Source organism: Diabrotica virgifera, chromosome 3 (genome assembly GCF_917563875.1).
Source record: "Diabrotica virgifera virgifera chromosome 3, PGI_DIABVI_V3a".
In the NCBI taxonomy this organism is placed as follows: domain Eukaryota; kingdom Metazoa; phylum Arthropoda; class Insecta; order Coleoptera; family Chrysomelidae; genus Diabrotica; species Diabrotica virgifera.
This window is the reverse complement of record NC_065445.1, coordinates 183,810,847-183,834,250: the sequence shown is the minus strand read 5'-3', so window position 1 is coordinate 183,834,250 and position 23,404 is coordinate 183,810,847. Positions and strand designations below refer to the sequence as shown.

Here is a 23,404-nt window from a genome sequence, read left to right as displayed (position 1 = left end):
AACATGGTTCCCTGCTCGATAAGAACGTGTGGTTCTTGCCAGTTCAATCCATGTCCTTGTCGATTAAATTTCAAAGTTTGATCATGTTACGGGTGCAAGCACCCAACGAGTTGAGGCGGCAAACAGAATGCATCTTCATTAGAGATTAAGAGCCACAAAAAGATTAGGTCTTAAAATTTTTCAAAAACACAACTTATGACCAGGTTAGTCCATCAAACATATCTGGGTTGAAGACAAGGACATCGATCCAGTTGACACCTAAAAGTAATTGGGGCATGAGATCAGAATAAGTCCAGACAACCAAACAATCGAGCTGAAGGAATTAACCTAGTTTAGGCTGCATTTGTAAAGATGAAGGATATTTTATTTTTGTTCAAAGATTAAAATGAGTCTAAAAAGAAAAGTATTTAACCAGTGCTTTCTGCCAGTGATGATCTATAGTATAGAAATCCTACCACTCACAACAACAACAGTGAGTAAACTACAAGTTACGGAAAGAGCAATGGGGAGAATAAGGTTTAGAAAAGGACGTTCTCTACGTGATAGATTAATGAATGCTAAAGCTGCTATACGCAAACTCTATTGAAAGAATAACAACACTGAAATGAAACTGGGCCGATCACGTAGTAAGAGAAGTTCATGATCGGTGGACGAAAAGAATTTTGGAATGGAGACTCCAAGACATTAGAAATAGCTCGACCCTGATGAGCCAGGCCGATGACATAAAAAGAGTAACTACAAATTCGATTCATATGGCGCAAAATCGGACTAGGTGCGAAGCATGCGAATTTTCAGCAGTGACCTTTGGAGACTACATACATGATAATGACAATGACATCAAGAAGAAAAATACCTATACACACGTAAATAGTGTATTACGAATTTCACGGTTATAATGACTGAGATGTGGAATGTGACACTGTGGAATTATAAAAAACCTAGAACCTATAATAAACATACAAAGTACGAATGTGGAGTATAAAAAAGCACGACTTTTCAAAAAATTGTTTACTTAAAAAAAATAAATAAGAAAGGAACGCTGAGAACTTATTGAGTTTCATGTGATACACTACAGTATAGGGTAGTATGCATATATTTCGGTAAATTAGAAGACAAGAAAAAACAAATAAGACAAACAATTAATTAAATAAGTATTTTTTTCTAGGCACATTCCTAACTAGAAGAATACCTGAAGGAAAATAACATTCTTATTCTCAAGAGAAAAGCGAGTGAGAAAAAATTAGTAAAAACACTTTACTTGCCAGAATTTTAGTAATACACATAAAATAATACATGTAAAATGTCTCTTTTCTTTGATATAAAAATCTTCGATAAAATGAGAAGAAATAAAGTAGTTAAAGAACTGGTTACCCTTCAAATAGTATCGACACCTATGTGATCACAAAGTACACATCATATCAAGATTTACTCACAAATTTTAATCTAATACCATGCAGTGTATAATATGGAATCCTAAAAAGCTTACCTGTTATTAATGTGAGGGCACAAAGACACGCGAAGGCAGATATGTCTATCTCCATACCATTCAATCCGGCACAGAACTCCATGATGGAATTTAACCAGTCACCAAACGACCTATGACACTGTTGCATATCTAAGACAACTCCGTTACAGAATGTCAACTTGGAATCATTTGGATGGGTACGATATGCTAGCCTTAAAACAAATAGTTCCAAAGAAGCGGATTGAAAAAGCAATTCTCTATCTTCTAAGCGGATATCTTGGAATCCAGGAATTTTGTCTGCGAAATGTCGTATAACATCTACAGAAGTTGTTAGCAGAGTATAAAATTGTTGTATTTTTTCAGCTTCTGACACTATTGGTTCAATTGGACTTGGTTCTAGGTATTGAGAATAGTCTAAATTAGCTAAATCTGGAGTTGTATCTACATGGGCTCGGACTAAAGCAGTTATCAATGAAACGGGCGGACTCGGAGGTGATTCCTGTGGACTTTTTGGTTTCGATGGTAGTCTTCCTCTTCTACCTTTTAGAGAATCAGTACGTACTACTTCCTTAACCATACCTACAGCAAGACACTTCTGAAATCTACAAAACTGGCACCTATTTCTTCTTCGTTTATCGACTGGACACGCTTTGTCGGCTAAACATACATATTTTGATCCCTTTTGGACCGTCCTCTTGAAAAATCCTTTACATCCTTCACATGTTCGTACACCATAATGTTGGCAAGCTGCGGTGTCTCCACAAACGGCACATAACTGAGATGGAGATGGAGGTGTTGGTCCTTTCACTGATATTTGTTCTGGTATACCGCCAGGACTACTAGACGCTGAAGAGCACGTCGAAGGCGCAGGACCAATTCTTAATTTTGGACTTTCACTGCTGCTAGTTGACTCTGACCTTTGCAAAGGTAAGGACGCTCTACGTGACTTGGAACTTAGTGACGTAGTAATGTGTAGTTCTGACGACGGGTACACTGGAAGGGAGTAGGATTCTTGGCTAATGTGAGCATCAAAGCTCGGAGGAGGTGGATAGTACGGACTAGCAGCTGTGTATTGCTGCTGTGAATAATCGTAGTGATGCGGATGTTGCTGATACGATATGTTAAAACAATCTTCATCCATTTTAAATGGCGACTGATACCGAACAGAATACGTTTCTTGAAAACTCGGCAACGGCAGAGGAGAAGAAGGCTGAGAATGGAGAGCTACGTCGGCAAAAGGATTAAGTTCTTCAGAAGTTACGGTTGAAGTAGGATCATCCGAAAACGGAGCATTCAGCAGATCGGCGAAACTGCTTGGTCCAAACGGGGTCTGAAACAATTAGAAATAGACATGTTGTTAGGTGTGCTTCCATAAATAGTCGCGTCGTTATTTTAGTGGTAGATCGGAATGAATTGGCAAGGCTAAGATTAAATCAACAGGGACCTGTAATAGATACTGAATAAAAATATATCACGCGAAATCAACAGATGATTCAAGCAAGTCAGTTATGTAACGTTAACTGTACAGGGTAATGCTTGTGTTTGTAATTCACTATCGATATTATGTATGTTTATAAAAATATCTCTTAATAATACATTTTTATTTATTATTTAAGAAGTAGATTACTAATTATTATAATATAAGCAAAAAAGTGAAAATAATAGGGATGTTCACTAATTTTTAAATATAGTTAAATTCAATAGATTACAAGGTATATAAAAACGTAACAATCATAAAACTGCTTAAAAATGTATATTTTTTAAGATAAATGAGTTCATAATGTTGATTTTCTTGGAGGCTAGAAAAACGGTACCCTGTAGCGAGGCTACGGTCTGTGACGTCAGCAGTCGTAACGTCTTTGATCGACGACTAGTTTTGTATACTTATTTACGAAGTGTATTTGAATGTGCGCAGTTTTTTACGTACTTGATTATTAAAAATGAAGCCAAATAAGTGGTGTTTTGTTCCTGGGTGTGTAAATACATCAAAAAACAGTTCTGACAAGATTTTTATGACCGTTCCAGACAATTTAAAACAGAAAAAGAAATGGTTTGTTGCAGCTATAACTTAAAATAACTAACTTAAAGAACTAACTTAATAAAATAAACACTATAGAAGTTTTCCGGAGACTTTCGGCCCTTGGTAATAATGTAATTGTTCTTTCTGCATTTACATTTTTTAAAAATACTTATTAGTTTTCTCAGAATTCGAAAAAAATTAATGAATTTAAATAGAATTAGACCAAGATTTTGCACCTACCCCCTTAAGGAGTAAATGAAAAAGTTTCGGGACCTCAAATTTGTATTCCTTAAACTGGGATATTCCTAAAAACGGGATTCTAATAATACATACAGTAAAAGTAAACCTTGAAATAACTACATGTGGATGTAGGTATGACTTTATATTATATTAAAATCATTAATAATTTATTGAAAAGATTGGTTGAAATGAAAATGTATAATACCCAAGTTCAAAAATATTTTTTACCTTGGAACAGTTGTCAACTCGAAATACGAAACAACCGAAATAAGATCTAGAGTTGAAAAGGACAGAGCAACATTTAACAACATGCATGAGAAATATTTTCACCCATTGCGACATTATCTCTTTCACTAAAAATGCGGCTGCTAAAATGTTATTATTTCCGGTCTTGGCGGTCTTGCTATATGGCGCAGAGGCCTGGACAATAATGGAAACATTAATGAAAAGCTAGAGGCATTCGAGATGTGTGTGTACCCACGTATCCTCAAAATATCCTGGCGACCCACACCAACGTACAGGTATTGCGTCGAATGGGAAAACAAAAAGAAATCTCTTTTACAATTAAGGAACGAAATCTTAAATATTTCGGTCATCTCATGAGGCATGATAAATATCGTATACTCCAACTGATAACGCAAGGTAAAATAGAGAGCAAACGCGGACCCGGAAGAAAAGACACTCATGACTTAAAAACTTACGCCAATGATTTGGACAAAAATCGATCGAGTTATTCAGAAACGCCGCAAATGAAATTAAAATTGCCATGATGATAGCCAACGTCCACAACGGACAAGGCACATGAAGAAGAATAAAAATAGTTTTAATACACCTAACCAAGGTAAGGTAATAACCAGCCAATGTATGTATACAATATGCATGCATACAATGCATGCATACAACTTTCTCTATTTTTTTGTGGAGTATTAAGCATTTATTTTTTTAGCTTAAAGAAGACATGGAAAATTATATGGAATATATACTCAGTAAAGCTGTGGTAGATTTATTTTTTTACAAGATGCCAATAAATCATACACCATTGTTACATCTACACTACAGTCAGTAGTTTATACGAATCGGCTTTCTGAAAACCTTCTTCCATTTTATTTGTTTATTTTTGTACCACCCAAAATATGTTCTTACAAACAGTCTATCCACTTTAAACTGAACAAATTCACTATAAAACTCCACTTTAACCCTGATAAAACAAGAAGAGAACAAAATAAAATGACCTGAAACGTCAAACAGGTAAACAATAACACTATGAGAATGGCGCGCGCTTGGGGTATGCAACTAGTGACGTCAGGCCAATAGAGAAGCGTTCTTGAAATTTAAAATAATGCTAGATTTCTAATAAAGATTTTTTATAGAAAGACTTTTTCAATTTTGTTGAAATTTTGGACAATTATTCCTAGGGTGTTTCTTAATCGTTTTACATGTTTGAAATGACTTTTTATTTTTTGTGAACATCCCTATTGTGCGTAGTCCAATCGTTTTTAAAATATACTTATAAATTCCTAAACAACTAGATTAGAAAATAGAGGATTTTTACCGAGAGGACAATAGTTGTATTGTTTGAAAAACATTATTAATCTGAAGCGATTTTATAAAATGTCAAATCTAAATCTATGTTTTATAAAACTGTTGATTTGTTGTTGCTATTGTAATATTAAGTCAACAACGCGTGTAATACTTTTCACGCGCTGTTCACACGCCAGCGAGTGATACGGTTACTTCAGTTAGGTGCCGTTCAACAAAATGGCTCCTAGCCGAGTTCCATCCTCTTCGATCAGCAGAGAATGGGATAACTAATTTCAATATATTATCTATAGTTAACATAATCAGTTGTAGTGTTTTTATGTGAATATGAATAAAGCGTACAATCTTCATCTGGTTTCGTTGTGTTTGACCTAAAATTACCTGAAAAACAGGTTAAAAATTTGGAACGTCAGACTACGAAAAAGTTCCATATATTTTGTCGGACAGAACTTCCAATTGATTTGTTACCATTTAATTAAACTCTCATGCAAAAATGAGACGGGTGTTTATCACCAACTGGGCATTTTAATGCGTGGAACACGAAGAACATGTCAAATGACAGGAATCATGTTGGTTAGTAATTATTAGTCCAGAAAGCCACTGCGCATCCGCTAGGAAAAATATTCTAATTCGGAATTTTTGCACAATCTTACTCAAAAAGACCTCCTTTTAACAAATTTGCATGTTGCCAGGACCAAAAGGTGGTCAAAAATTTTTTAAACGTTTTTTTTTTGTTTTTTTCCTAAAATTTTTTTTTTGTATGGAAAAAAGTTTTTTTTAGGTTTTTGTGGATCATTCCAAACAGAAAAGGTTTTTAGTGACTTTTCTCTAAAAATGATAGTTTTTGACATATAAGCGATTAAAAATTGAAAAATTGCGAAATCGGCCATTTTTAACTCTCAAAAACTATGTGAAAAACTGAAAATTTGAATGTTCCCAAGGTAGGCAGATATTCCTTAAACATCCATTGATGAAATCCCGAAGAGTTTTTTGCAATACAATATTCAAAACTCCTTTGTTTTTTAATTGCTAATCAAGCGTGCGCGACACTATTTTCCACCGACAGTATGGTCAAGGGCCAAATGGACAGGACAAATTCGTTATTTCGTAAACCGGCGCCTTTAAGGAAAAATCCCGAAACAGGTCGATTTTTATTTTTAAGTTATAATATTGTGGCATATATGGTATACTAGTGACGTCATCCATCTGGACGTGATGACGTAATCGATGATTTTTTTAAACGAAAATAGGGGTCGTGTGCTAGCTCATTTGAAAGGCTCTTCAATTCTCTATTTAGTAATAAAAACATTTACATAATTATTTACACAGGGTGTCCAAAAAATTTTTATTAAATTAAATTATTTGACAAAAAAAGAAGTAGAAGGACACCCTGTATAAATAATTATATAAATGTTTACATTACTGAATAGAGAATTGAAGAACCTTTCAAATGAGCTACCATACGACCCCTATTCTCATTTAAAAAATCATCGATTACGTCATCACGCCCAGACGGATGACGTCACTAGTATACCATATATGCGACAATATCATAACTTAAAAATAAAAATCGACCTGTTTCGGGATTTTTCCTAAAGTCGCCGGTTTATGAAATAACGAATTTATTCCTTTCATTTGCACCATATTGTCGGTGGAAAATAGTGTCGCGCACGCTTGATTAGCAATTAATAAACAAAGGAGTTTTGAATATTGTATTGCAAAAAACTCTTCGGAATTTCATCAATCGATGTTTAAAGAATATCTACCTACCTTGGTAACATTAAAATTTTCAGTTGTTCACATAGTTTTTGAGGGTTAAAAATGGCCGATTTCGCAATTTTTCAATTTTTAATCGCTTATATGTCAAAAACTATCATTTTTAGAGAAAAGTCACTAAAGACCTTTTCTGTTTGGAATGATCCAAAAAACCTAAAAAAAACTTTTTTTCATGCAAAAAAAATAATTTTAGGAAAAAAACAAAAAAAAAAACGTTTAAAAAATTTTTGACCACCTTTTGGTCCTGGCAACATGCAAATTTGTTAAAAGGAGTCTTTTTGAGTAAGATTGCGCAAAAAATCCGAATTAGAATATTTTTCCTAGCGGATGCGCAGTGGCTTTCTGGACTAAATAGCAATCTGATATTTGCATGAGAGTTTAAGAAAGGGTAACAAATCAATTGGAAGTTCTGTCCGACAAAATACATGGGACGTTTTCGTAATCTGACGTTCCAAATTTTTAAACTGTTCCACAATTAAAACTTCCCCTGTTCCAGTGTTCCCGTACATCAAAGTTTTTTCGAATAGACACCGTTAAACTATTAACAAATTTTCAGCTTGCTATTAATCAACTTTTTTTCGATATGTGGGATCCAGAATGGGATACATGGGATACAAAAATTAAAAATACAAATGATTTTGTTTAAATTTATATAGGTACCAACTTTATATAAATTCTATTTATCAGTTCATCATGATTTAAGACGTTTCATAGACACTTTATTATTATTGTTAAACAGGTTTTTTGGAAGTGTGTGATGCTTGTTTAGAGGTATTCTATATTTACTCCCCTAAATTGTTACAGTTTCTCTTTGGAGGAAGTTTCTCGGAGATGTTTTTCGATTGATGGGAATGTAAAATATGACGTTTAGTATAGATCTTTGCAATGTGGTCTAAGTGATGTAAGGCAGGAAGTCACTGGTCAACTGAGGTTTGAACCAGAAGAGACCCTTAAATTACCAATAATAATACTGCTGCCCTTCGTTGAGGCAACAGATCTTATTAGAGTTTAAGGAAAAAACAAGGCATGGTACAAAGGCCTCACGACCAAGTGACGGAGACTAACGAGTCTCGCCTGTTTTAAGAAGAAAGAAGAAAAGGAAGAGGAAGTATGGATCTTAATATTGATTATAACAATTCCCTCAATTTGGTTAGTTGGAAGACCTGGCAGATTTTCATCGATATAAGAGATTACTGATCAATAATATAATAACAACGGGGATAATGAGTAGATACCTATATGAGGTACAGGTACAAACATAAGTACAAAAACATGAGGCAACTGAGTTCAATCATATTTCACATGGGGAGTGAACCTTGCGGAAGACCACTAATGAATGGTGTGGTGGTGTCACAAAGAAAAAACTTTAATTTACTATATGAAGACGACTGTAACGGTCCACTCGTTATAATATCATTTGTAGCGCTTTAATTATTTTTAAAAAATTATTTTCTCTTGACCTCCCAATTATTTTCTTTAATTTTCTCATAAAGGACCCCTTATGTGACGTCACACTGTGCGGAACATAGTTGTTGAACCGTTCCTTGTCATTTAATTCGTGTTCCGTGAGAGTTTGACGTTTTCCTCGCTGACTGAGAGAGGAATGAGAGACACTTGGCCGGTGGCTGCGAGGTTGACAGGTTGGTGTTGGTAGTTAGTACCATAAAATGGCGGTTAATTTCTTCAAAATTAATTTTTATTTCAACTAAGTTAAAGTATAGTGAAAAGTTACTACCACTTGTTTCCTGGAGTAAGGATGGGAGTACCATCAGTGGAAGAGGAATAAAAAATTAACCGCCATTTGGAAGAAAGCTACCCCTCATGTGAAGTCGTACCCACTTTGACCACCTAGGGAAGCCACCTTGACCTTATTGCAGCCACCGCCAAGTCAATCTGGGAGTATGTCATTGGGAGCAAGCTTTGGGGAGCATTCCAGCTCAATTTTCGTCTTCGCACCTGTGTCTACAGGAGGTATGATTTTGCATCATCCTGATGCTCATTTCTGAGGATGCAGCAGCAACCTCTTTAGGAGTCGTTTGGGAACAATTAGTGTGGTGATAAGAGTAACTATGGTTTTTATATTTCAGACATTTATGTGATATATTATGTTTATTAATTACTTTTTCAGATTTAGCGTACCTTTTTTTATATGACATATTTGTATACATATGACATATTTGTATATTAATATTTGGTTCCCAAACTATTGTAGCTCTGGTAAGTTACTTGTGTACACAAGGTAATAAACCTAGAAAATTAGGTTTCTATACGTTATTGGTTTGATATTTATTTTGTAATATTACTTGCTTGTTTCCCAAATATTTTCTTATTTATTCGCTTTATTTCATTTGTTCGGTTAATTCGTCGTTACTTTATTTTATTACATTTGCTCGGGTAATTTAGGTCATCGTTTCGGTATTTGTCTTAACTTCATTTCTATAACTTTTATTCATTTGTATATTTAATTTTGCTTTATTCATTATTGTATTTTCTCTTAGTGAGGCTTGGGCCTATCTATTTGTATTATTTGCATCTTTGTCAGTTTCAATTTAGTGGTACGTAGCAAGCGTACTATAACCATTTGGTAGAAGACTCATGTGAGTTGTCCCCTATATGTAAGTGAGAGGTACTTATGTAATTTTGTAACAGATAACATTATTGTAGTTATCTCAAATATAACTTTTTGTATAACTTATGTCATTTTAGAGTCACATTATATTCAATTTGATCTAACTCAGAGATTGTTAAAAATCTGGTAGTTAATTTTAATAAATATTTACTTATTTTGTATATCATTTATTTTTATTATTCCTTTATGTTCCTTATTACAGATTTAATTTATTTAATATTTAACAGCAGTGTAAGATACCTGGGAGAATGATCGAAGATCATTTTCATGGCGCCCAGGATTTGTTAGTTTTATTTATTTTGTTCGTCTTTAGCAATTATTCATCTTCATTCATTTTCAGTACCTTATTCTTATTTTATTATTTCACCTTTTAGTCATCATTACTATCTACTTAGAACTACTGTTCTTCGACAGGCATGCAAACGAGCCGTATCCATCCTTGAGTGTCAAGTTGTTCTCTTGCATCTATAGCTAGCCAACTCTATTCAGTTTGCCTCTGTCTCTTCACTTCTACATCCTTCCACTTTCCCCCACTAATACTACTGGAAAGTAGTATTTTTCCTACTGCGGCTTCTCAACGTAGAAGCCACTTCACTCTCTTCTTTACATCCACTTCCAGTCACAGAGGCTTCTTTACATCCACAGTGATTCCCACTTCTACTTATATCCCCTTTTAATCCCCCAGTACTTTAGCTTTTCTTACTTCGGCTTCAACGCTGAAGCATTTTTATTTTTTCAGAATAGCTATAATAGACATCTTGTTTCTTTTCCTTACTTCTGTTGGTGTATATCTTTCTTTTCACTTTAACTCCAACAGAAGTTTTCTTCATTTTGTTATATTTATTTAATTATATTTAATTTAATTTAATTATATTAACTACTGGAGGGAATAAAACACATCAGCAAAGGGGCAGGTCTTAAAATAAACGCACAGAATACGAGGATATTGGTAATAGGTAGAGCCAACAACAACCAACTAAGACAAATAAATAAAATCAAGGTTAAAAGCTACCCATTTCTGGGGTCTACGTTAACAACATCGGATGTCGCACTAAACAAATAAGGACAGCATCAATAGCACAAAAATGCAAATAGGACTAACAAAATTTGAACAATCCATGAAATCAGTATAGTGACTAAAATCAGACTGATCGAAGACCAGTTTTATAAAGACTATAATCATTCCATCTCTCTCTCTCTCTTTCTTTCTCTCTCTCTCTCTCTCTCTCTCTCTCTCTCTCTCTCTCTCTCTCTCTCTCTCTCTCTCTCTCTCTCTCTCTCTCTCTCTCTCTCTCTCTCTCTCCTGTCGTTTCCCCATTACTGAGGATCGTGATTTCTTCTAATATTATTAACAAGTTTCTCCATTGGTCTCTATCTTCAGCTGCTCTAAGAGCTTCGCAGAATGAGTTTCCAGCTGAATGCTTTATTTGGTCGTCAGACCATCTAGTTGGTGATCGTCCTCTTGATCTTCTCCCCGGAACGTTTCCAGAAACATTCCATAATGTAGTGTAAAACACGAACTGATGATAAAATACCTACAAGAGTTGGGATTAGATGCCAAGGACATAAGAATTATCGCCAATTTGTATTGGAACCAGACAGCAACAGGACGTCTTCAACATTTCAACGAAACAGAAGACTTAAAAAAAAGGAGTAAGGCAAGGAGCAAGGTTGTATACTGTCTCCAATGTTGTTCAATTTATCTGTCGAAAAAACCTTCACAGAAGCAACGGCAGACTCTAATAAGGGTACTAAAGTTAAGGGCAAATTTATTAATAACATCAGGCATGCCGATGACACAGCGATAGTGGCAGATATCATCGAAAATCTTCAATGTCTTTTAAATGATCTAACTCTCGCAATCGAAGTTCGGGGTTTGAAAATAAATATCAAGAAGACAAAAACAATGATGATAAGTAGAAATTTCTGAAGAAAAAATTGAAAAAGTCAGGCAATTTAAATACTTGGGTTGTTTGCTGAACGAGGGTTGTGATCCTGAGAATGAAATAAAGAGCAGAGTAGAACAAGCCAGAAATGCTTTTTTGAGGCTTCGTAAGTTTCTGATTGATCGCAAGTTGGAATTCAACCTCCGATACACGATGCTAAAGTGTGACATCTTGGTTATTAGTGCACCCTAACCTGTCTGTGTAGATTTTGGCATTGGATCCGACCATCACTTGTAACACCGTTGCCGTATCCTCTATTTTTTCATACTATCACGTTACAATTTTTTGTGATATTATACACGAGCGGGACACCCTCAAAAAAGAGCTTAGTTTTCGAGATACTGACCACGGAGGGGTGAATGGCTAATTTTATTCATACTTTATATTTTCGAGGGTGCTGAAAACGAAAATGAGGTTTATTTTGAATTTTATGTGGGGGAACATTGTCAAAATCGAAATTTTAACCTAAAAATAAAAAAAATGAAATTACGTTTTTTGCGTTTACCTCGTTACAACCCTGTTCCATTTTAATATTTTGTTCTGAAATTTTTACAGTATATAGCTCTAACATTTCTGAAGACAAAGGTACCTGCTTCAAGTTTTTATTCTTATCATGATAAAGGTTATGAATTTTTCAAAGAAAAAGGTGCGGATTTGTGCATTGCAAAGTTTAATCGCAAAAGTTGTTTGACGAAGTTTAAAATTTAGCTTCTTAATCACGTTTATTTGAAAATAAAGAATACAAAGAAGTTTACTGGTAAGTTTTAGATCAAAATGTTTTATAGAAAAAAAATAGTGCAACTTTTAATGTCGACATTAGAAATCCCCAATATAACGCTTATTTTTTAAGGGACAGACAACCTAGGTCTAATTTCTCACCTTTAGTACTATCCTTGGATTATAAGCTTTCATTTGACACCTCATTTGTCATTCTACCTAGTATAATGACGGATAAGTAAACGCTCTTATTCTATTATTCTTGTAGGTACATTTAACATTGATTGAAATTATGAAAGAAATGGCATGGCAACACTGTGACGCACAAACATAAGATTCAGCTGTGCGTTACATAGGGTGCACTAATATCCAAGATGTCCACTAAAGTGTTACGTTTGGCCTGTGCTCTTGTACGGAGTGGAAGCATGGACGTTAAAATTAAAAGCCAGTCCCATTAACAAACTTTAAGTATTTGAAATGTGGTGCCTGCGTCGAATGCTTAGAATATCATAAATGGACAGAGTCAGAAATGAGGAGTAGGTACTAAGAAGAGCGGACATACAGGATAGGTATCCTTTTAATTATGTTAAAAGTAAGAAGACTGCTTACTTGGAGCATATACTACGAGGAGAACGATATACTTTTCAGCAACTGATACTCGAAGGAAAGATAGAAGGTAAGAGGGATCTGGGACGTAAGAAGATGTCATGGCTGCGTAATATACGCCTATAGTGCAGTCATTGGAGCTTTTTAGCTCAGAAATTTTTTACTGTGAATCGATTTACATGAAATTTTGGAATTATGCTTATCCTACCCTTAACTTCAAAAGTGATGTTGACCCGAACACCGTTTTCACCCTGGGGGTGGTTGTCACCCCTTTTCGGTGGTAGACTTTTTTTTGAAATAACCTCAGATATCGATAGAAGACCTAATTTTAAGCAAAAAATATTGTATAAAGTTTTTTCAAAAACCCAATACTTTTTAAGTTATTGGCAATTGCAAATTCGGAATTTTGTCACGATTTTCAACGGTTTTTTGCCAATATCTCCAAAAATATGCATTTTAGCGATAATATTATAATAAATAAAATTAGCTAAATAAAAGTAGCAGCTAAAAAAATGAACAAACTGGTTTTTTAAAGAGTGTTCTAAGTGCAATAGTAAGCGAGATATTGAAGATCAAAGCCGTTTTTTATTTTGTGTGAAATTTAATAGATGTATTCAATGCCATTTAGCGGAGAGCAAATACAGTGGAACCCCGGTAACCCGGAAGTCCGGCTAACCCGGACCGACTTTTATCAGACAAACATTTTATCAATAAAAATGTATGTAATATAATATTTGAGAGATAATGGGTATTTGTGTAATTTGAACTACATATAGGATAGTAAAAATGACTCATGGTACACGACGTTCAGTGCCGGCGCAAATTGAACCTAAGCGAGCACAACCTGGCACCGGCGGGACGGGTGACCTGTGTAGTTATTTTTCTAGCGCACCGCATATTGTTCACAACAAAACCCAACCGTTGGCTGTCTTTGCAACGAATAGAGGGACGGGCAAAATCAGTGCGGACGTGTAACGGTTACTTTTGATACCGGGTCTCAGTGGTAGATACTGAGTACAAAATACTGATTACAAAATACTGATGTATCTGTATCTGATGTGTTTCATAGATTATAACAAGGCCTTTGATAAAGTGCGGCATGATCATCTAATCAGACTCCTGGCAGAAAAGAATTTAGATAAACGAGATATCCGACTAATAGCAAATATGTACTATAATCAGAAAGCAGTAGTGAGAGTAGAGAATAATACCACTGAAGAAATTGAAATAAAGCGAGGTGTGAGACAAGGGTGTATACTGTCACCAACCCTGTTTAATCTCTATTTCGAAGACGTAATGAATAGAACACTCTCTGAGCAATCCATAGGTATTAAAATAAATGGTGTTAGATTAAATAATCTGAGATTTGCCGACGACACCGTTCTGATAGAAACACTTGAAGAGCTACAGACATTGGTGAATAAGATAGCAGCGACTGCAGCGAAGAATATGGACTATCTTTGAACATAAAGAAAACTAAATTTATGGTAATATCGAAATCAATACGAAATGTCAAAAATTTATATTTACACAATGAAATTATCGATCGAGTTAGCAAATACAAATATTTAGGCACTTTTATAAATGAAGACAACGATAGCTCAGCAGAAATCAAAATAAGAATAGAAAAAGCCAGATCCATATTCACTAAAATGAAGAGAGTGTTCTGTGGAAGATTTGAGCCTTGAAATGAAACTTCGCCTGACGAGATGTTACGTACTTTCTGTGCTGTTCTACGGAATGGAGTCAAGAACGCTGAAAAAGATTGATACCTAAAAATTAGAGGCATTTGAACTGTGGATGTATCGCAGAATCTTGAGAATATCATGGACGGAGAGAGTCACAAACGTCGAGGTCTTGAGAAGAATGAATAAAGAAAAGGAAGCTTTGAGGTGATGTTTAAGAAAAATTCTAATCCTAAAATCCTAATAACTAGGACTGTGGACAATAGATTTCTACTTCCTCTTGTAATTTGCATCTCATTTGTACCTTTTAAAACTTTAAATGCCTACGTTTTCTCAACAATTAACAAATTTGCTTTTATGTACGTCAGTGTCCCGAAAGGTGCGAACTTTGCTAAAAACTAATTATTTTATCAGCCGATGCCGATACTATTATTATAAACAACACTGATTGTGATTTGATTGTCGTTGCAAAAACTGCTTACCTATTACATATATTTATATCTCGTCTACATATTTTGTTTTTAAGCATGAACAAGCCCGGTATGATGACACATTTTATTTGAGGATATGCGATATTCACAGATGTGCTTAACTGTTTTTAGTAATGAATCATTTTTAATGATAATGTTGTGTAGATTTAAGAAATGAATGATATTTACAAAATTTTTATACCTACAGAAAAGGGATTACGCCATCATTTGTGACATTGTATTTCTAGGCCTGGATCCCGCGTACCAACAAAAAGTTGATTAATAGCAAGCTGAAAATTTGTTAATAGCTTAACGGTGTCTCGTCAGACAAACTTTGATGTACGGGAACACTGAAACAGGGGAAGTTTTAATTGTGGAACAGGTTAAAAATTTGGAACGTCATACTACGAAAACGTCCCATGTATTTTCTCGGACAGAACTTCCAATTGATTTGTTACCCTTTCATTAAACTCTCATGCAAAAATCAGACTGGTAAATCCGAACGAGTTCTATTAGCTTCTCTACGTCCATCTCTACGAATTGAGTCACGCGTCCCACGACACCAGAAAACTGTGTTTCGATGACAAACGTTCGCATGTGTAGACCTGGCACTGTATTCACTGATATAGGATGCGCAGAACTCTCTACGCACCCCGCCGGTGCCAGGTTGTGTTCGCTTAGGATCAATTTGCGCCGGCACTCATTGTCGTGTTATCCGAAACAACTGTAGTAGTAGTATCCTTTATTTTTATTTCAAACTGTCTTAGCATTGTTTAAAAAAAGACTATTAAAAAATTATTTTTCAAACAATGGTCTTAGTCTTCACTGTTATTAAATAACATAACATCGTTGCGATTGAGACGGTATTGTGTGTAGTATGTACAGTCGTATTGTTCGCTTCCGTTCTGTAATCGTTCGTAAATCTATTCATATTTTGTGTTTGCGTGTTTTTTGGTCTACGTAATGGCAACAAAACGTAAAAATGTTGTAGTGACAATGGAAAAGAAACTAATTGATAAAGGCGTAATTGATACGTAATTTAAATGTGTACTGTGCATGTATAAATTTAATGTTATTTCAATTATAACAAGAGTTTATCTGTGAGTATACCGAATTTTATTAATTTTTACCATTTTCTCCGGCTAACCCGGATTTTCGATAACCCGAATCGGCTGCGGTCCCGATTAATCCGAGTTAACGAGGTTCCACTGTAAACTTTATACATACAAATGAGAAAGCTTGAAGATGAGCACTGCTAAAAGTCTTTTGTACGTAAAATAAGTGAGCTGTAATGAAAAAAAGAGGAACATCTAATGATTTTTATTTGAATCAATGGATTAAATAAGTGCCATTTCCACCAAAATTAAAATTAATCGTATTTCGTCTAGAATCAACTTTAATATAAAGAGTTTGATGGATTCTAGCAGTTTCGCTGCTTTGGAACACATATTTTTTGAAAAAATCACGATTTTAAGAAAAAAAATTCGAATTAAAAAAAAACACATTATTTTCATAATATCTCAAAAATAATGAAAGATACAAAAAAAGTGTAACACAAAAAAAAATAATGTTTTTTTGCAAAAATTTTGGTTTGTTTGTTTTTCCTATTACCACAGTCTCTCTCGAGCCCTTTGACCCTTCACCGTTTCAAAATAAAAGGCTTTTCACTACATATTATACTAAAAAAAGTTGTAGCTCTTCTATTTACCTTCAAAATGGTTGTTCATAAGTTGTGACAGCTTCAAAATTGAAGTAGTTATGGCCCAAAAACTAAATCATACATACTCAATGTTTTAATTTAGGGGTAGTTTTAAGGGTTAAAGAACTTGATTGAGCATTATGATTTTCCAGCATAGCTTTTTCGAGAACGTGGAATGATATTTAAATCCTTTTTAGTTTATCAAACAAATTTTTTATACAAATTTTAATCGAGGGTTGATTTTAACGGTTGAAAGGTATTAACAATTAAATAATTAAGATAGAGAGCGTAAAATAATATTTACTCTATATTTAAGTCTTCTTGTCAAACTAAACTGATTTTTTGTAAATTTTTTCTATTTAGGGGTTGTTTTTAAGGGTTGAAAGGGGGTTAACAATATGATAATTAAGATAGAGAACCTAAAATATCATTTACTCTATATTTAAATGTTTTTATGTCATACTAAATTAATTTTTGTAAATTTGTTCGATTTAGGGGTTGTTTGCAAGGGTTGTACGGTTTTAAAGGGGATGAGAATGAGTTTAACATGAGGTTATTGTGTTAGAAAACACTTCACAATGTCACTCTTTATTATTAAACAGGTTTTCTGGCGATAAAATGGCTCAATGTCAATTTTTCCATTAAGGGCTGTTTTCACCCCTTAAAAATAAAAAGCGGAGTTCGGGTCAACATCACTTTTGAATTTAAGGGTAAGATAAGCCTAATTATAAAATCTCATGTAAATCGGTTCATAGTAAAAATATTCGGAGGTAAAAACCTATTTTAAGCTTCAATGACTGCACTACTACGCAGAAATCAACGGCACCTTAAGAAGAAGTATCTTTTCAGTTTTTCTATATAAATCGAAATGTTGTACCTATCCGCAAAGAAATTAAAAAAAACTGCATAGGCGCATTCGAGACGTTTTGCTAACTCCTTGAACAACCCGCAGAAGAAAGGGTGCAAGCCAAAACGATTGGAGATTGGAGTTTCACTAGGTAGCGGAATGTGTAAGAGTGGCGGAAGATTGAAAAAATGAAAGAGAACATCGGCAATACTAACTTATAGTATTAACTCATGACTCATAGTAATATTATAACTGTGTACCTGGTTGGCGAATAAGAAGATATTAAGTAAGTTATAGTTATACGTGCATGGTATACGTGCATAAGCTATATTTTTCGTCGATTGTTCAATCGAAAAATTCGTCAGTTCAATAATAAAGAATATTTCAATAAAAAATGCTAAAATTAATTAAAGTACATTTAACATTTTTCCAACACATCATGAGACATGCACGTCGCGATGTATCTATGAAAATTACTTCCTTATAAAACAAGTTTAAGCAGTATCCCATGAATACAAATGGTCATGATCATTAATTTATATAGTTTTGTAGATCTTTTCTGTCTCCTTTTAACTAATAAAAGTGGTACTGATTTTTTGTTCCAATTATTGTTGTGCAGTTTTTTGTTTCTTAGAGTTGTATGTATTAATACATATAGATATGGATATGATATAGATTGGTACTTATAATAAAATCATAATAAAGATGCACTAGAAATAAACAAATCAAGACACGTTGAAAGTTACGAGGAGCAGTCCAAAATCATTATTTACAATGTAGGTACTTATATTTATACATTTTTAACCCCAAATCATGATTTACAATATTTATACATTGTAAATCATGATTCGGGAGTGTTCCTCATATCTAACATTCAACAGTCTTGGATTCAGTGGCGGCTGGTCCTATGAGGCAGGTGAGGCAGTGCCTCACCAGTATACCAATCGACTATTTACGTTATTTCGTTATTTCATCATCAATTCTTTAAATACAATTTAACTGTTTGAAATTTGCTAAATAACTTTATTTTCGTTATATCATCATCAATAATTCTTTAAATACAATTTAACTTTTTGAAAATTGCTAAATAATTTAATTTTTATTATAAAACTTTTCTTATTAACTTTATTTTTATGATAAAAAAAATAGTACGGCCCTGACCCGTTCTTCATAACACACCGATATACCTACTCTGCAAGGTACCATTAGAGGCACTGCCTCTGATGGTACCTCGTCTAGCTTATTACGAAGCCGACGGAGATCGGCCGGCAGCATGACTGAGAATAATTTTTGGAAGCGGGATTAAGGTGATACAGTAGCGATCAACAGGTAGCCAAAACGCGTTCCAAGATTACGGCTGTAATTTTGAATATTTTTTCGAGATATTTGGCACACATATTCGTAATATAATAAAGAATGGCGGTACAGAGCCTAATTTTAAAAATTTATTAATATGTGGAAATTACTCTGTAATTAAATACAATATTAAAAAAACGAGCCTGTACCGCCATTAAGGAGAACAAAAAAATACACTTTCTTCAAATACACTTTTTTATCCGATGTCTAGATTTTGTGTCATTTTGGAACTACTAATGAAATAAAAAATTTTAGTAGTTCCAAAATGACACAAAATCTAGGCATCGCGCATCGGATAAAAAAGTTTATTTGAAGAAAATGTATTTTTTTGTTCTTCTTAATGGCGGTACAGGCTCGTTTTTTTAATATTGTATTTAATTACAGAGTAATTTCCACATATTAATATATTTTTCAAATTGGGCTCTGTACCGCCATTCTTTATTATATTACGAATACGTGTGCCAAATATCTCGAAAAAATATTCAAAATTACAGCCGTAATCTTGGAATGCGTTTTGGCTACCTGTTGATCGCTACTGTTTCCTCTTAAGTATCCTTTCAGAGGCAGGCAAAAATATGCCTCTAGCGTGGTTTTGCAGTTTTAGGTAGTTTGTTAGAGTATAAGAGATACAATAGATGTTTAGAATATTAGATGTATATGTTATTATGCTCTGACTGGCTGAAAGTCATTTGCCAATGTCAATTAAATAAATAAATTAATAAAAAAATTAGAAATTATGATTTCTTTCATAATAATTCATTTACTTTTAAGTACGCTGTTTATAAAATAAATAAAAAACCAAAAAAATAAAATTTAACCCTTAGTTTATTTAACATAAAAAACAATCTTATAATATAACCGTAATTTGCTTACTTGCTTGTTTCTATTTGCATATATCCAATACATTTACAATATAATAAAATTGGTTCTAAAATGAAATTATCACGTGTTTGCAGGTATATTGTTTGCGTACCATAATTTCATTTTGACAAGTGATTAATAATAACAGAATCAGTCAACGGCCAAACCAGAATGATCCTAAGGGGGGCTACAGCTGGTGGGTCTCTGGGGGTATGAATTTAAGGCTTTAAGGATTTAAGGCATTTAAGGCTTATAACCCCCAACCCCCCCCCCAGTTACGCCACTGGAATCAGTTGTCCGTTGTTTTCATGTAGTATATAATGTAAATTTTGCTTAATATGTCTGTTCAAGTGCTCAACGCTGATGAGCCAACGACGAAACATCTGATTCATGCTGTTTTGATATGTGGTACCATATTAATTATTATTTTTAGCTAAAAAACAGCTACTATGAGTATGAACCTGTAACCTGTTAGAGACTTAGAACTTTCGTAGCTATTCTTTTGCGAATAAAATTGTTATTTAATATCGTTTGCAAGCCTTAAAATAAATACGGTGCCGTTCTGTGACGTTATGACGTCACAAAATCGACCTTCCGGCTATTAAAGAAAATCTAACCATAATAATAATAATCCTCAAGTGTAGTGTGCCTCACCATCTTGTACTATCACGAGCCGCCCCTGCTTGGATTATTTATTTCTAGTGCAATTTTATTGTGATTTTAGTATATGTATATTAGTTGTATAGGAGAGGAATAAATGGCAAGGAAATGGAGATTCTAGAACAATGTACAAACCAAAATTTTACAGCAGTAGCTATTACGGAGACGAAGAAAAAAGGCCGGAGCATGCACTGGATCGGAGACGGTAATTTGTTAATATATGCAGGAGTAGAGGAAAATAAAAGGGCCCAATCAGGAGTAGCATGCCTGATTCCCAGAAATAACGTAGAGAAGTTAAAAAACTGGGAATTTATAAACGACAGAATTCTAAAAGTAACAATAGATATAAGTACAGAAAATACAGCTACGCTTGTAATAATATATTCACCAGGAGAAGATGACAAAGCCGAAGTAAAGAATCAATTTTGGACACAACTACAACAGACAATTGACGATTATGAAGGAATGTTGATAATACTGGGAGATTAAAACGCCAGAGTGGGAAAAGATCATAAAAAATGGCAGGGAGCAATAGGTATACATGGGGAAAATGCAATAAACACCAATGGAAAGAAACTACTACAGTTCTGCATCGACAACGATTTGACTATAAACAATACATTTTTTGAGCACAAGTGGATCCACAAAATAATAAAAGAAGCACCCACACGAAACGAACTCTCAATAATAGACTATATAATACAGTGGCGGCTCGTCAGAGGAGGCAAGGGAGGCTCAGCCTCCCCATAAATTTTTTACACACTCTATACTGTTTTGTTTATCATGAATCGCGAAAATAACAATTACTCTCACTATTATACAACGTGTAAATTCCATATTATCACTAATTATCCATACGTACGGAGCATTAGCATTAGAACGCATGATCGCGTCTCAGTTTTATTACATATTATTGTAGGCAGGACCCTGGGTTATCCCGAGATGCACGAACGGAGCCGAGAAGCCCTGCTTTCTCCGTTGCTAATGCTCCGTGCAGCGCAGCAGGCGTTTAAGGAGACCCGGTCTCCTAACAGTGGCATCTACGGCGCCATCACACGCTGCCCGGAGATATATCAAGGGAGGCAGTGTAGCTTCTCAGCTCCGTTGGGTGGTTGGGTGCGTCTCGGGACAACGAATTTTAGGGTCCTGACTAAAAATAATGAAAAATCTAAAAGTGCGAATTTTGTTATGAAATTTGGTATGTGGGGTTATAATAATATTTGGAACAACTTGCTCAAATAACTTTTTCCGATATCTCTAACTCAAAGCAAAATATCGGTAATTTATCGTGTTTTTGAATTCGCAGTAGGCCGCGTTTAGAATTAAAAAAATTCAGTTGAGTATCTTAAAAAATTTGAAGCTTCATTATGTATGGACTGCAAAACTTCAAATCTGTATTTATTTTGATATGCATAGGTATCTATTTACAAATAGATCGAATTGTTAACAAATAAACGACACAAACTTTGGTATTAAACTTTTACTATTAGACTAACTATTTTTAAAATGATGATATCATGAAATTATGAATTAGGATGATATTATGAAATGTAAATAAAAAATGGTCAAAAGATGGGGCCTTAAATTACATTTTTTGGCGCATTTTTTTGCTAGTGCAAATTTTTCTAGATATTTTACAGTTAGGTATAGCCTCCCCTATTGTAAAAATCACGAGCCGCCACTGATATAATAACACCTAGTTATTGTAAAAAACAAATTGGAGATGTAAGAGTCAAAAGAAGTTTTGAAGCAGGCACTGACCATTACCTAGTAGAAACTAGAATTAGAATGAATATAATGCTAAATATCAAGGGTGGAGACAGAGGAAGTGTCACAACAGAACGAATAAAGAGCTATAAGCTGAGAGATCCACAAATCAGGATAAGATATGTGGAAGAATCAAAAAGCAAATTCAAAACTATAACAGGGAGGAACAAAGGAAGAATTTAGAGGATAAATGGAATGAATTCAAAGATTCAACATTAAAAGTGACAAGACAAACATGTGGATATAGTAGAAGTAATAATACCAAGAAACAAACAAGCTGGTGGAGCGGAAATATCAAGAAAGAAGTTAAAGAAAAGAAAACAATTGTGGAAAAATTATTTACAAAGTAGGAGTCAACAAACATACGACATATACAAAATACAAAGAAATAAAGTTAAATAAATGATCAAAGAGGCAAAAAGGGATAGCTGGGAAGCGTTTGGAAGAAAAATGCAGGAAAACGGTAAAGGAAATAAGAAGTTATTTTACAAAACACTGAGAAACATGAAAAAACCAAAAAGAGTAAATCTTAATCAAATAAAGTATCAACAGGGAAATATAAGAGACGAAGAAAAAATTACCGAGCGCTGGCAAAAATATTTTACGGGGCTACTAAATAGTGAAAATAAAATATTGATAAAGGAAAAGGAAAATGGGGCCGACAACATAACCGAACCAAATGAAACTGGAATACATATGGAAGAACTAGAGGAAGCTTTGAGTAAAATTAAAGTAGGTAAAGGATGTGATCAGCTAGATGCAGAATTATTACAATTCCTAGGACCAAATGGAAAGAAATAATTGCTGGAAATACTAAATATTGCCTGGAAAACTAAAAAGATTCGATCGGAGTGTAACATCGCAACAATCTTGCCAATACATCAGAAAGGAGATAGGTACTACGGTTTGCGAAAATTATAGAGAAATATCTGTCTTATGCGCAGGACTAAAAATATACGAAATAATAATAGAAGGTAAATTAAGTAAGATGCTGGAACCTAGACTAGCAGATGCACAAAGTGGATTTAGACCAGCGCACAGTGTATTACAAGACCACAATTTTATTTTGCAACAAATAATTTAAAAAGCTATAGCCAAAGATGAAGAAATCAATTTAGCAT

At 34.2% G+C, this 23,404-nt stretch overlaps 1 protein-coding gene across 2 annotated transcripts in view; it reads right to left on the bottom strand.

The window, feature by feature from the left end:
* LOC114336199 (probable nuclear hormone receptor HR38) overlaps positions 1–23,404 on the bottom strand; it is a 233,318-nt gene that overhangs the window by 4,350 nt on the left and 205,564 nt on the right. For both annotated transcript variants that reach the window (XM_028286529.2, XM_028286531.2), the window contains one exon: positions 1,487–2,795. In XM_028286529.2, the coding sequence (XP_028142330.1) occupies positions 1,487–2,795 (1,309 nt within the window). The remainder of the gene's footprint in view (positions 1–1,486; positions 2,796–23,404) is intronic.